This window comes from Tasmannia lanceolata, unplaced genomic scaffold (assembly GCF_043159265.1).
Source record: "Tasmannia lanceolata isolate RefF3 unplaced genomic scaffold, GAP_Taslan_0.1 ptg000020l, whole genome shotgun sequence".
Lineage (NCBI taxonomy): Eukaryota > Viridiplantae > Streptophyta > Magnoliopsida > Canellales > Winteraceae > Tasmannia > Tasmannia lanceolata.
In genome coordinates, this window is record NW_027518697.1 from 13598826 (window position 1) to 13613275 (window position 14450).

Here is a 14450-nt window from a genome sequence, read left to right on the forward strand (position 1 = left end):
GATGAACATAAGGAGAGGAAATTTTTATACGAAAAAGTACCTGCCATTAGATCAAATATCAAGGGCAGTACCACCAACACCAATCCACACGCGCATTCACCATATGATTATTTTAGGGAAATGTTATCAGCACTGCTTTATTTTGATGAGGGCACTCCTCACTTTATTAAAAGTACTGTGTGGCCTACACCATAGGATGATCCAAACCGTCCATTAGATGGGCCACAGCCTAAATAGTTTGTGAACCACAAATTATTACCATTGGTTGATCCTAACCCTCCGATCTATATAGGGTTAGGATCAACCCTCTAACATTCAGATCGGAGGGTTAGGATCAACCTATGGAAATGATTTTTGAGGTACAACCTATTTAGGCTGTGGCCCATCTAATGGACTGTTTGGATCATCCTATGGTGCGGGCCATACCGTACTTTTAGTAAACTGAGAGTGCCCTCATCAAAATGTAGTAGTGCTAATAACATTTCCCTTTTTTTTATACTAGGAAATTGTATCGGCACTCCCCAGTTTCGATCATGGCACTCTTCACTCTATTAAACACTTTCTTAATTAACTTGACTACATTGTTAGCTTTTCAAGAGAAAGGCAGAGAGAGTCCTCTCTCGTCTTGCTTGCCGGACCCGGACAACCGTTCGTGGATCGTTCAGAAGCCCGAGATGGATCCGGGTAAGGAAGCCCAAGAGCTAGTGTGGGAAGGAGCGATCCCTCTACAGATCCATCTCCATCAATCCGATGTCACAACTCTCCCTCCTCCACCACCTGCTCTCGTATAATTCTTCTTCCTTTCCCATCTCTCACTTTTTTTTAAAAATTTCTTCCTTCTTTATTTGATTCTGAACCATTTCAATTCTAGTGTGCACTCCATGTATTTGAATACCCTCATTACTTACTTAGGTTTTATGTTTCTATACTTTGGTTTTCATCTCATTGATTCACATCCTTTTATTTTCCCTATATGAAAGGGTTTTTTTTTTTTTTGGGTAAAGATGACAAGAAAATTTTGATTCTATTGTTATGAACCCAGATCGGTTTGAAATGTGATTGATCTTTTTAGAGGGAAGATTAACCTCTTGACCCACTACGAGGGAAGGGTCAGTCCTCCTTTGTGCACAATGACACACTTTCTGGAACAAGTTTCTTCATTGATTTTAAAAAAGAAGCTATTTACATGTTATTTATAGAAAACCCACTTGAACACTTTCTATAAAACTCCTACCCAAGCTTAATTTAGATAACCCTTCATATCCATGCCAAACAACTAGAGAGAAAATTCCATAATATATAGTAAAAACTATAATCTAATTTATTCTACCCTAAGTGGGGCATAATGCTATGTTACCAGGTTTCTTAGTTTGTTTTTCAATAAAGTCTAGTGCTTAGAGCTGTTGTTTGGTACTTTTGCTTGTAATTATATGAGTCTGTTGCTTAGGAGTTGTGGTAGAGTACTGTTTCTAATGGAGTCTTCACGTCTGGTCTGGGTAGTTGTTGTAATGGATCACATTCCTAGTATATAGGGATTGTGGGGTAGAATAATCAGGGAACTAGTAGTTGGTTAGTAAAGGCCTATAAATATCTCATTGTAAAGAGGAGAAAGGGGTGACTTATGAATATTTTGTGCCCAGCACATCCGGAGGTTTAGTTTCCCTCGAAGAAACTACTAATCGTCTCTCTTGTTTATCTCTTCATTATACTCTATCTTGGGCAGATCATTCTTCCCAAAATAGGTAAAAGTAAGAACAAAGCGTTGTCTCTTGTTTTATGCATATTATATATGTTCACAACTCACATGCATTGACATGAGACATCTCCATTCAAGCACTTGGATACACCCTAGAATATGGTATATATGTCTTTTATCGTTAATTTTCTTTTGATGCTTAATTTACACTTTGCATGTGCAATTTCAGATTTTAGGTCCTCGGGTTGGGTACCTCCCTCTGTTAATACCTCTCATAAAGCCTCATTTCCATAGTGCACTTCCTCCTGGAGTGGACACTGTTTGGTTTGACTACAAAGGGTTGCCACTTAAATGGTATGCTATCTTTTGCTCTCTTTATTTGTGATTTTTTTTTTTTTGCTTTTGAAAAGAATGACTGATTGCCGAAATTACTTATGCTTATAGCAGTTGCATAATTGATGTAGGCTTGCTAGCATTGGATTATTTCAGTATAAAAATTTCATAGATTTTGAACAAAATCCACAAGAACAGTAGGATCACTGTTCGTGCAGAAAGAGAAAATAACGACAAAAGAATAAACTTCAAAATCCGAAATTTCGTATTCCAGAAGTTCCTCAAAGTGCATCCTTCCATGTACAAATATGAGAACTCCTCTCAATTCAGACTTGGCACTTTAATTTGGACTCTAATTTCAAGTTAGGTTGTATCATATGCAATGGACTCGTCGTCTTTTTGAAATACAGGTATCCAACTTGTGGTTCATCTGTCTCTTCAATTTCCTTGTCTCTCTTAAATGGGCTTCTTTCACGGGGCTTGCATTTTCGGATCTAATAATGATTTTTGTATCTTTCGCACTTGCTTATTACATGATTTAGACCTTTACTTCAGTACCTAAGAATAAATACCCTTACAACATGACTAAGTGGTCCTTTGCATGATTTGCAGGCATATACCAACAGGAGTTCTCTATGATCTTCTCTGCGTGGAACCAGAAAGGCCTTGGAATTTGACGGTAGGAGGTTTAGCTGGTCGATGTTAATTTAGGAGGTTTAGCTTATCAATGTTAATTTCCTTGTAAACTTCCTTTTTTTGTGGGGTGGTTCTTGACCACCTCGGTCAAGTTTTTTGATCTTTCTAATAAAGGTTCACCATTCAATTTTTTCCTGGTGAACTTTGCATAACCTTTGCAATTTATGCAATTCTTGAAGCAGTATGAAAATTTCTCAGCTATTAGCTACATAGTAGAGCATTTTATTGTCGTGATTTTTAAATTCAAAAGCTATTATATTCTGCCAATTTTTGTCTTGTTTCTATGCATGACTGTTTGAACTAATATGCATCAAAACAAAGTTTTTCGACATCTTATCTTATATATTTATTCATCTGGAAGATATTCACCACTCATGGCATCAACAAATATTTGCTGCTTGCTGGCACATACGTGGTTTGAATTTTTGGTTTCAAAATTTAGGCCGAAATTTTGGAAATTTTTGCCAAAATCTGGGCCGACTCTGAAATTTGTACTTTCGGTGTCGGCCCCGGCCGAAATTTCGGTATTTCGGCTGAAATTTAAAACCATGGGCACATACATTTCCATCTGAGGCTTCTACTAGCATGAAATATCAGTTATAATATTGAGCTAGTGATGGAGGCCTTAAGTTTAAGATCTACCCGTAGGGATGTAACTGAGCACCTGTATTGTAATGCTGTTCTCATGACTCAAACTATACCTTGACTCTATGATACAGCCGAGGAATCCGTGATGCTTAACCTTGACTTACCTGATCACATATATACCCTTTGTGCCACAATCATCATAATCTGTTTTGTTTTATGGATAATATTGATTCCAAAATCACTCATGATCTTGATTCTACAGTGAACTATTGTGCCAGGTTACTATGTTTTCTCTTGGTTTGATGATCGTTATAGAGCGTAAACATTTCAAGAATCTAATTTACTACATGGTCTATATTCGACCTGCATATTTCTAGAATTTACATGATCCTAACACATTTGGTTTATCATTACATAGAATAAATGATGAAAAGATTTAGTGATCATGTTATGCTATATGAAGTTCCCTGGAATTTGGGCATGTTTGGAACCACGAAAAATATTCCTTGAAAAACAATTTTTCAAAGGTTTTCTAAGCCCTTTTTATAGGTAAAAGTTATTTTGAAATCCCTAAAAGGCTCTCTTTGTTGTCAAATTTGATCACAACATGCTCCTTAATCAAATCTTTCTAAACTTGCATCTTCTGTTTCGTAGACTTCCAAGACGATCTATATGAGCCCTGGCTACATATCCTCATCTTTGCTACTTTTTTTTTATAGAGAAGCCTGACTAGAAGCCTATAGGTGTAATCTATGTCAGGAGACTCTTACGTAATCCATGATGTAGTAAGTTGGGTTTTCCATTCTCCCAAATTCGGTGGTCGTCCAGACTCCAGACCCTGCCTATTCACAATTTCTTGAAAAAATGGAATGGGCTCAGCAGGCTGAATATCCAGCCCCAAGCAGACTGGGCTGCTTGTCCTGGTTGGATGTGTAGAGCATTATCTTAGTGTACCCGGGCTCTGGTCATTTACTTTTTGTAGCTTAAATTAAACTGAACTTGGCACTGCCCAATGTACCTATATATCCATCCTGGAACCTTGCCCAGAGCTGTTTGGATTGATTTAGGTTAGGGTGGCCCAGCCCACTGTCACCCCTAGCTGGAGAGAGAGAGAGAGTATTCAATATTTTACTAATTTGGCAACTCAGAATCTGTCCTCTGCAAATTGTATGCAGAACCTCCGTTTAATCTGTATATTATTCAAATGAGATAATAGTAATATTGTCGATCTATTACACATAGCCTTGATGTTTCTTTTTGCCAGAACGATCCCTTAAAAGCAGCTCCCACAATCCTGTATTCGAACCTTGCCTCTCAGCCTCCTCTGAAACTTTCAGCCAATAGGGCTTGATGAGATTCCAGGTTCTGCCACATGTCCACTATCGACATACCTGGGTTTTCTTCTTTTTTTTTTGAATGGCACGCACAATATTTTAAGTTCGATCCATATCCTCTTTGAGCATACAGTTTAGCTATCTATAATATACACTAAGCATGGTTCTTTTTTATTGAATGGCTACTAAGCATGTTTGTTTCCACTGTCATTTGCCTTTTTTCAAGAAATTTTTTTATTGGAAAAAAATTTTCTTCAATAAAAGTGGTTTTGCCACTACGAATTATGGTTTGTTCACAAACTTTCAATTTTTATGTGTTAGCATTCAGTTTCCCTACCAATGTTTCCCTAGGAATTCGATATTGGTGATAACCTTCAGCCATACGTGGGACCTTTCCCCCTACAAAATCGCTTTTGCCAGCTATTCAATTTTCCCTTACAAAAGCACCACCATTAATATTCAAACACAAAACCACCACCATTAATGTTTCTTGTGTCTTTCTCCCAAATACAAAACTGCCACAAGTTGGATTGAAACATCTTTGTTTTTTGGGTTCTTTTTTTGGGCTGGTAATTAACTTCTTCCATGGGATTTGGGTTCGGGGTTCAGAGTGAAACTTGGAAACTTTTGGTAATTTGGGGATAAATATTTTCCATTTTTTTTAACACCATGCATACCATGGGTGGGGCCATCATTTATCACGCATGTTTTGGTTAGGCGAGACCCCTTATTTTACTCCCTTACATAGCATATTACACCATGTTTTGATAGGGTGGATCGCACCAACTCCACCCAAACCGATGCATCTGGTGGGACTCACCATTTTACCTCATGTTTTGATAGGGTGGATCCCATAAACTCCAAGTCAAACCCATGCATCAGATGGGGCTACCATTTTACCTCATGTTTTGATGGGGTGGGTCCCACGATCTCCATCCAAGCCCATGCGTAGGGTGTGGCCCACTTACATCTCATGTTTATGTGGGGTGGAAGCCATTATTTTACACCCATGCATAGAATGGACTAAGAATACTAGTATATAACATACTCATGAGTTAATTCCTAGCAATATATAATTTTTTTTTGAGTGGTTCCTAGCAATATATAATACAATCTAATGATAGCGTTATTGCAGAACCAGGTTCTTTCTTTAGGTATGGTTGTATTTTGAATGTAGTTCCTTTATCACAAATTTTTAGTGCTCAGAGGACGGGTTTCACAAATCTGACTAGTCTCATGAACAAAAGCTTGAAACAAGTTTCAAAAGCCTGCCAAAACTTGCACATTTCAGTTGAGTTTGATTAGTTAATACATTGAGCTTGGTTCTTGATTGTGTGTTGATTCTGGTGTTGAATTGTCCTGACCGTGCCTTCAATTGGTCAACCTCCCACTCCTACATGGATTCACTAATCACTAATTGAGGTGCCTTATTTGGTTTCAAAGACAAGTATATTCTATTAAATATGCTATTTTATTTTATTTTGAAGCAGGACCGATTTTTTTTTTTTTGAATGGTTCCTTTTTTTCCTTTTTAAAAGCCGACTGACAGATTAAGGATTCCACAGGTTCATTTTAGAGGATATCCTGGGGATCTTTTGAGCCCCTGTGATGGTGAAGACAACGTGAAATGGAGCTTCATCAATTCACTAAAAGAGGTGTGAAAATAACTTCTTTTGGATGGTTTTGACTTCTCCAATGATTTGTTTCATCTATATTAATTATTCTTGTTAAACTTCCAATTAGATTTTTGAACATTATTGTAAATTGAATGATGCAATATTTTCCTTCCATCTTTGGAAAATCTACTTAGCATGTTTATTTATCAACTTCTTGTTCTGTTAGGTCTGATTTTGTTCGCAATGATTGCTTTTGATTAACAGTTTAACCATGCTTATCTACGCTCTCCTAGTCATATTCCCGAAAATAATTTATGATATCAAATCATAATTATGTTTAATAATGTTAGTTTCATTGGAGATCTTTTTTAATGAGACTCCTCTTCTTGACTTCTCTCTGATGCTTAATTCTTTCTTTATAATTTCTCTTAAATATTCAGTCAAGTTTTAAACGACTGTAATTGAAATGGATCATGCATATAAGACAGAATCAAACATTTTGTCTTAGGATTTGGCCAGAGAGAAATCAAACCTAAAAACCATTCAAAAAAAAGAAAAAGAAAGAAAGAAATCAAACCTAATTATATTTTTCTTACCTCATTCTAATAATGTTTGTAGGCAGCATATATAATCAACGGGAACTGCAAGAATATCATGAATATGTCACAATCTGATCAATTGGATCTCTGGCAATGTGTGATGAAAGGTATGTCTACTTTATAAGTAAAAACAGGGGAGTTTGAAATATCAAATATTATATTAATGCCTTTACTTGTTACTGTTAAGTGCTTATTTTTTCCAGGTTTCTGATCAGTAAGTTCGCCACAACAGTACTGAAAGACATATTCTGAGAAAACCTATTAAGTAGGCATTTGTCAATTCAAGTCCCTCAGATTGTTTCAAAAAAAAAAAAAAAAAAATTTCATGAGAAAGAGCTTGGTGGTTTCTAGTTTACAATGATTCTAATATTTACAATGATTCTACTGCTTTTTCCCCATCTTTCTTACCATCACCATGATGTAGGTTGGGGAAAAGAAATAGAAGAAGAAGAAGAAGAAAGAAGAAGAAGAAGAAGAAGAAGAAGAAGAGAAGAGATGGAAGTAGAGGAGAAGAATTTAGGGAGAAGTAGAAGAAGAACTCAAGTAGGGGAAAGAAATCTCACTCAATTAATCAATAATTCATCAAAGGTAACAAAAGAGCTGTAGCTTTGCCTATAAATAGGCAATTAACAATCCTAAAAGAATAAAACCTGCTAAATTAAGAATCTCTAAATGCTACGTTTGGTTGCCGGCATTTTTTTGATTCTTGGGACTCTTGTGGAATTTCCGCAGGAAACCCATGTTTGGTTGGTGGGCCCAAAATAATCCCAGGAACCAAAATAACCCTGCATGAAACCCCAGGAAGGAAAAAAAACTCCCAGGACTCAAAAATAAGCTTGTAGAAGAATTTTATTCTTCCCAATAGTTCAAGCAACCAAACAAAGCATTTTTTTTCCACCATAGTCCGGTCAACCAAACATGGGATTTTTATTTTACCGGGATACTTCCAGGGAGTTTTTTTTTCCCACCAATCTCCCAGGAAGTTTTTTGTTCCACAAAAATCCCAAGAACCAAAAAAATTCTGGCAACCAAACGAAGCAAGATTAAAACACCCTAAAGACTAAAATAAGTAAATAACCCTAATAAAAACAAATATGTCCTAAAATATCTCTAATAACAATAAAATAACAAAAAGATCCCTAAGGGGCACAAATATCAATAAAAAAAGATCTCTGTGGGGTTCGAGGCTCCTCGAGGGAGGCCCTGCTGAGAATAAACTCGCAAGGGACATCGATCCCCATCATTTCCCCTTTGCTGAAAAGAACTCTCCTTCAAAGAGTGAAGAGTCTGGTACTGCTCCAAGATATCGGGGTTCAAACGACGGAGCTCCTCCTCTGTAAGCCAAGTAGCGTCGGAATCTGGTCGACAACTCTACTTGACAAGATAGCGTTGAAAACCACCATGGCGTGATGAAACGATCTCATCAGCAAGTATAGCATCAGTCTGGTAGGCAGGAAATGGTGGAACTGGCTCGAAAAATTTCTGCCGTGATTTCTGTCGAAACAATTCTTGGAGGACTTGGTGTTGCCTTGGATCTTTTGACTTTGATACCAAATTTGATGTAGGTTGGGGAAGAGAAATAGAAGAAGAAGAAGAAGAAGAGAAGAGATGGAAGTAGAGGAGAAGAATTTAGGGAGAAGTAGAAGAAGAACTCAAGTAGGGGAACGAAATCTCACTCAATTAATCAATAATTCATCAAAGGTAACAAAAGAGCTGTAGCTTTGCCTATAAATAGGCAATTAACAATCCTAAAAGAAAGAAACCTGCTAAATTAAGAATCCCTAAAAGATTAAAACACCCTAAAGACTAAAATAACCCTAATAAAAGCAAATATGCCCTAAAATATCCCTAATAACAATAAAATATAAAAAAGAACCCTAAGAGGCACAAATATCAATAAAAAAAGATCTCTACGGGACTCCTCGAGGGCGGCCCCGCTAAGAATAAACTCGCAAAGGACGTCGATCCCGATCACACCAGTATTAGATAAATTAATTAGGATTAGTTTTCTCGTGGAATTACATGACTAATTTTCATATGAAGCTGGTTTGAACTTTTGAAATTGTTTTCAAACTTGGAAATTGGAACAACATGGTTTATTTAATATTTGATGTATATATTTACATATGTAGGCAACAAATCAACACATTATAATTGTTTAAGATTTTGAATATATAACATTAAGTTATCTTGGCTATGAAGACATGAGAATTATTTGAGGTCATTAGACTTGGGGTTTAGTGAAATATAATGTGAGTTTGACATCAAGAAAAATATGAATTTTGGATAGTAGTTGGTAGTTAGTAGTTGGAGCTACTCAAGGTTTTTTTTTTTTGAGAGAGAGAGAGGGGGGAGCGACTCAAATAGTTGAGCCTGCAAGGAGTAGTGTTTCAAAACTTGAGTCAGATGAGAACTCAACCAAGGTAGAATTGAGTCGACTCAGGCATGTCAATGATTGGCACGCTCAATATTTCATTAACTTGGGCAGTCAAAGCAGTTTAGAATGACTAGGTAGGGCAAAGCTCAGGTTCAGGCAAAAATTTGGCCAGTCTTAAAGGGAGTAAACTCAGAAGAGTTGATGAATGACTCTAGGATTTTTAAACAGTTGTGGGGACAATAGGAACAGAGCATATAATAACACAAATGTAATACATTTTGTCATGCATTTATGATTTTTATGGGTATCATGGATATGTATATGTTTCTCTCAATGACCGAAAAATAAAAACTTATCAGAAACATTCTTTGGGGCCAAATATTCAAATAAAAGAAACATTTTTTGGGGCCTAGTAGTGTCACCGGCACTTCTTCCTAGCCCCATCCTTATTCCTAAGACCCATCAGTTGTAGTAATGTCTTTAGCATCATTCTTTATTATATTTTTTATCATATTTTTTATATTTTCTTATTTCCAAAACCGGCTCTTCTTCCTAGCCCCATTCTTATTCCTAAGACCCATCAGTTGTAGTAATGTCTTTAGCATCATTCTTATTTTTTCTTTATCATAATTTTTATATTTTCTTATCTCCAAAAAGTATGTTTAACTCATTAACCTATGTTGCTTATTGAATGTGCATTTCACCTTAGTATAGGATTAAACATGCCCTAACATAGATTTGTGTCAGGTAACATGGAAGGGTATCTCCGGATTTCATCTAAGCTTAAACTTGGAATAATTGGAGAAGAGTTCAAAACGAGAATGACTTCAGGCTCAGCACATTCACCACAGAGCATTGGTGAAACTGATATTCCTGGACCAAGCCGAACAGGTATTTTCATGCCAAAGAGTAAATATCTCTCTCTCTCTCTCTCTCTCTCTCTCTCTCTCTCTCTCTCTCTCTCTCTCTCTCTCTCTCTCTCTCTCTCTCTCCACAAAATCTATGTACCCATCTTTATCCGTCAACAAATGGCTACAGAGAGAGGGAGGATGCTCTCAAAAATAACTTCTACCTTATTTATATAATGATGAAAAAAGCATAATTCAGATATTGTTTTTCATCATTTTAAGACGAGTGCAAATAATTTACCACTGTCACCGAGTTTAACAACAATATTGCCTTTCAGGTATCTTTTCTTCAGTTATTCTCTTTCCAATCCACTTCTTCTTTTTGGGAAAAAATATGGTGCAAAGTTATGTCGAAGGGAAAATTTCACAAACAGAGTCGGATTTTCTTTTCTTTCAATGGAGTTGTTGGATTTTTTTCCTACATGGCAGATTTCAAACAGGAGAAAGGGATTTTTTTTTCTAAGATGATTTCTTCATTATTTTCAATTATTATTTTTCTAGGAACCCAGGCCAGCACCTTACATTTTATAGATGAATGAAAAAAATACATGAGGGGAACATAGCACCTTACCTCAAACCCAACAAACAGAAAAAAAAACCCTACAATAATTCGAATGCTAGGAATACCTAGAAAATCACACCTCATAGCACCCCTAGCCAATCTTGGGAGGTCTCTCCATTGATAGAATGTGCCATTACCTTTATTGTCACAAGCAAAATTCGCAAGGGAGTCGGCTACCTGGTTAGCCTCTCTATATTGATGAGATATCCTTGGCTTAATATCCAGAAAAACATCTTGAAGTTCCTGCCAGTAATATGTAATAGACCATGGTGGATCCTTCTTGGTATTAATCACATCTATTAGCACTTTACTATCTGATTCAAGCCAAACTTTAGAAACTCACAGAGCCTTGCAAGTTGCAATACCTAAGTCCGTCAAGCATACTTCTCGCCTCCGCTTGTAGGCTAGTGCCGAAATCATAATAACGTGAAAAGGCAAAGATCATCTTACCCATATCATTTCTAATAACTCCTCCACCACTAGAATTTCCGGAATTCCCTTTAGATGCACCATCAATATTTAGCTTTACCTCTCCTTGCCTAGCTTTAACCCACACCACTTTCAACATCTTGGGAAAATTTACCTTTTAGGAATAATCCCTACAGCACTTAACGCCCAACATTCCCAATGAGAACACTCTAGGGACGGGGTGAAGGATTTAGATAACATCTTACACCATATCAATATTTCGCCCATGATTACATTAATAGGCCTGGGAATTCCCTCCATACGTCGTTTACATTGCTTCCTCCAAATCTCCCAAGTTATTAGGGATGGGATGACTTTTAACGTAAAACCATAATCCAAGTTTCTTTTCCTCTTTGATATTTCAAACCATTGTAGAATCCTGGCACATATAGACTGGTTGTGTATAATTGGAACCTGTAGAATGTTGGCAAAATGAACCCATAGAAAATTTGCCAAATCGCTCTCAACAAAAACATGATCCAGCTCTTCTTCCTTAGGTACAGCGCAACATGTGCACATAGGTGGGGTTGAATATGTCCTTGAGCCTGCTATCCACAGGAACAGCTGTCACAAAAACTTGCCAGGAGAAAGGGATATCTCCTCCTCTATCATGTTTTTTCCCTTTGAACATGGTTTCAAATATGGTATAATGCCGTGTTAAGTAAAGCTGAAAAGAACCTAGGTGTTTATTGTTATCTCTCGTAAAATTGTATATAACCAATTTGGCCTTCCGTAATCAACATGGTAAAGATATTCCTTTAGCTTTTTTGAGCATTAACAATAAAATTTTACAAAGGGGTTGGGCTTGTAGCTCAATGGTTGAGGCTTTGTTTCTCAACCCTAAGGTCGCAAGTTCAATCCCAGCTTACCTACGAAAAATAATAATAATATTTTACAAAGCAAATGGAAGCATCCCGTTAAGGCTGCCTTGTAATTTTTTTGGGGGGAGTCAAAAAAGAGAGAAGAAGAAGAAGAAGAAGAAGAAGAAGAAGAGAAGCTGCTGGCTATTTTGAATGAGTGTTCCTAATCTATCAAATGAAAAATCCACCATCAATTTTTTCGATTTAGTTTCCATGCCTTCTACTTGCTGATAATGTAAAAATCTTAAGAAGATAGAGGAGAGCAAAATTTTAGGTGTTTTTGTATGATCCTTATTTTTTCTTATTATTGAAGCTCTGGTCAGGCAGAATTCCTGTTCGGCTGTATATACGGACCATTGAAGGGGAAGTTGACAACTTAGAAGATATAGCTTCAGTTGATAGTTGGGACAAAATATCGTACATAAACCAACCAGTTGAGATTCACAGGGAAGAAGGTACGCAACTGAACACCTCTTAACAATGGCATATCATTTTTTTTCAGAAAACTGCTCCATTTACTTGGCAACACGAAAATTTTCTCTGAACATTGATACAATTTCTCTATGATTTTTGGTTTCTAATGTCCGGTTTTTATGTGTTTAAAATCATCCATTAATATATTTCTGTTCATTAAGATTTAAATGACTGCAACTGTAATCTCATGGATAAAAGGAAACAAGGATGGGGTGTGCAGAGTTGGGCAGTACATTAATGAGATAAGAGATAAAATGACAGGTGTGGTTGAGGCTTGTAGGCATATTCCTAGAAGTGCAAACACCATTCAAAAAAAAAAAAAAATCCTAGAAGTGCAAACGAAGTAGCGGATAAGTTGGCAAAGAAGGGAGCGGGCAGAGGTTTTGTATGTTGAGCAGATTTTGCCCAACAATATAATTATGTAATTTTCTGTGTTTTTCAGCAATAAAGTTATGCTTTAAAAAAAACATTTAAATGGCTGCAGTTATATCATAAATGTTGGGTTTCCTGGTTTTGTATGTCTGACCATAGTAAGCAAAATGTGATACGGCCAAAAAAAATGAGACGGGAAAAATTCAAGTTTAATACGGTATTGTGTCAAAAAAATGTTGTGGAAAATGCTCTAATAAACGAAAACCCAAAAATTGCGTCTAATATGTTTAAAATTGTCATCATAGCGAGGGGTAAAATTGGAAAGTTGGCCAAAAATAGAGTATATATATATATATATATATATATATATATATATATTTTATTTTATTTTATTTTTTTTTTTTTTTGCTTGAAAAGTTTTAAACGAAGTATAAAACGGCAAACGTTTAAAATGAATTTTTACTAACTATGTGTCTGATAGCGACAAAAAAGGGAAAAAGGAGAGAAAACTATGTGTCTGACACCGCACACTGTTCTTCGAGTTATCTCAAGAGCACATGTTGATTTGCTTTTGTTTTGTCTTTGTCGAAGCATTACTATTTAGGCTATCTCTTGGTAATTCTGATATCTAAAATAATCTGATGCAGTCTGGTTGTTATCCAGCTTGAATTCTGTTATTGTTGGTGTCCCATTCATTGCTGATGGTTGATCTGCATTTTCCAACACATTTCAATTATCATGACTCTGTTTTATATGTACAGCCTACGCGTATCTTCAACTGCTTATTTTTCCATTGCTTTTTTTATTTTTGCCGAGAATAATCTCACTTTTGATTTCTTGGTTTATGTGTGCTTCACGCTCCAGGTAAAATCTTCACTTTAGCTGATGCATTGAAGATCCTATTGCCCGAGTTCTTCATGGATGAGCCCCCAATTGATGAGAAAATATCAAGACTGGAGCTGGAGGACGTGCCCAATGTCAGTGGAGATGATCCCATTCCAGGGGATCCAGAAAGTCCAACTTGTACAAAGAATGAAGGGACAGATGAAGCATCAGATAAACAACATCCTGAGTCTTATCCAGAAAGTATAAGTTGTATAAAGAATGAAGGGACAGAAAAAGCATCAGATAAACAAAGTCCAGAATCGTGCTTGACAAAGAAGGCCGAAATTATGTTAGTTCGTATTCAAGGAATTGAAGCTACGCTGGATGTTCCCTTCTCTTGGGTCTTTAACTACTTGATGCACACTGAATTCTATCTTCATATCTGTGTATTTATCGGTCTTAATGGGTCAAGCTAAAGCGAGATGACGAAGATTCCTCTTTGATCTCTATAGTTTGTAGGTTTTTCCACACAGTTCTTTGTTCCTGACATCATTTGTTGTACAATTGTAAAAAAACAGTTGCTCTGTGATAGTCAAAGGTTCAGTTTGTGCACTCTGATTTTAGTTCATCCATCTGCACTCAATATTTTTCAGGTCCACCTACACAATTTTATTTTAGAATTTCATCTGTAAAATTACAGCAAGCCCATTTGAATATTTTTTATTTTGAATGGGCCCCATTT

The 14450-nt window shown here is 36.4% G+C and overlaps 1 protein-coding gene across 1 annotated transcript; it reads left to right on the forward strand.

Annotated features, from left to right (window-relative positions):
• The first annotated feature begins 591 nt into the window (after positions 1-591).
• Positions 592-14320, forward strand: APG5 (autophagy protein Apg5 family). Its single transcript, XM_077364437.1, has 8 exons — positions 592-785; positions 1926-2050; positions 2642-2708; positions 6213-6302; positions 6882-6969; positions 9987-10130; positions 12361-12492; positions 13748-14320. Exons 1-8 carry the CDS (start codon positions 675-677, stop codon positions 14182-14184), a joined length of 1194 nt encoding a protein of 397 aa, XP_077220552.1. The 5' UTR covers positions 592-674; the 3' UTR covers positions 14185-14320.
• Positions 14321-14450: the final 130 nt, after the last annotated feature.

Coding starts and splice junctions, on each gene's coding strand:
- APG5 (XM_077364437.1), top strand. CDS start 675: ATGGATCCGGGTAAGGAAGCCCAAGAGCTAGTGTGGGAAGGAGCGATC. Junction 786..1,925: donor CTCCTCCACCACCTGCTCTC/GTATAATTCTTC, acceptor GTGCAATTTCAG/ATTTTAGGTCCTCGGGTTGG. Junction 12,493..13,747: donor TGAGATTCACAGGGAAGAAG/GTACGCAACTGA, acceptor TTCACGCTCCAG/GTAAAATCTTCACTTTAGCT.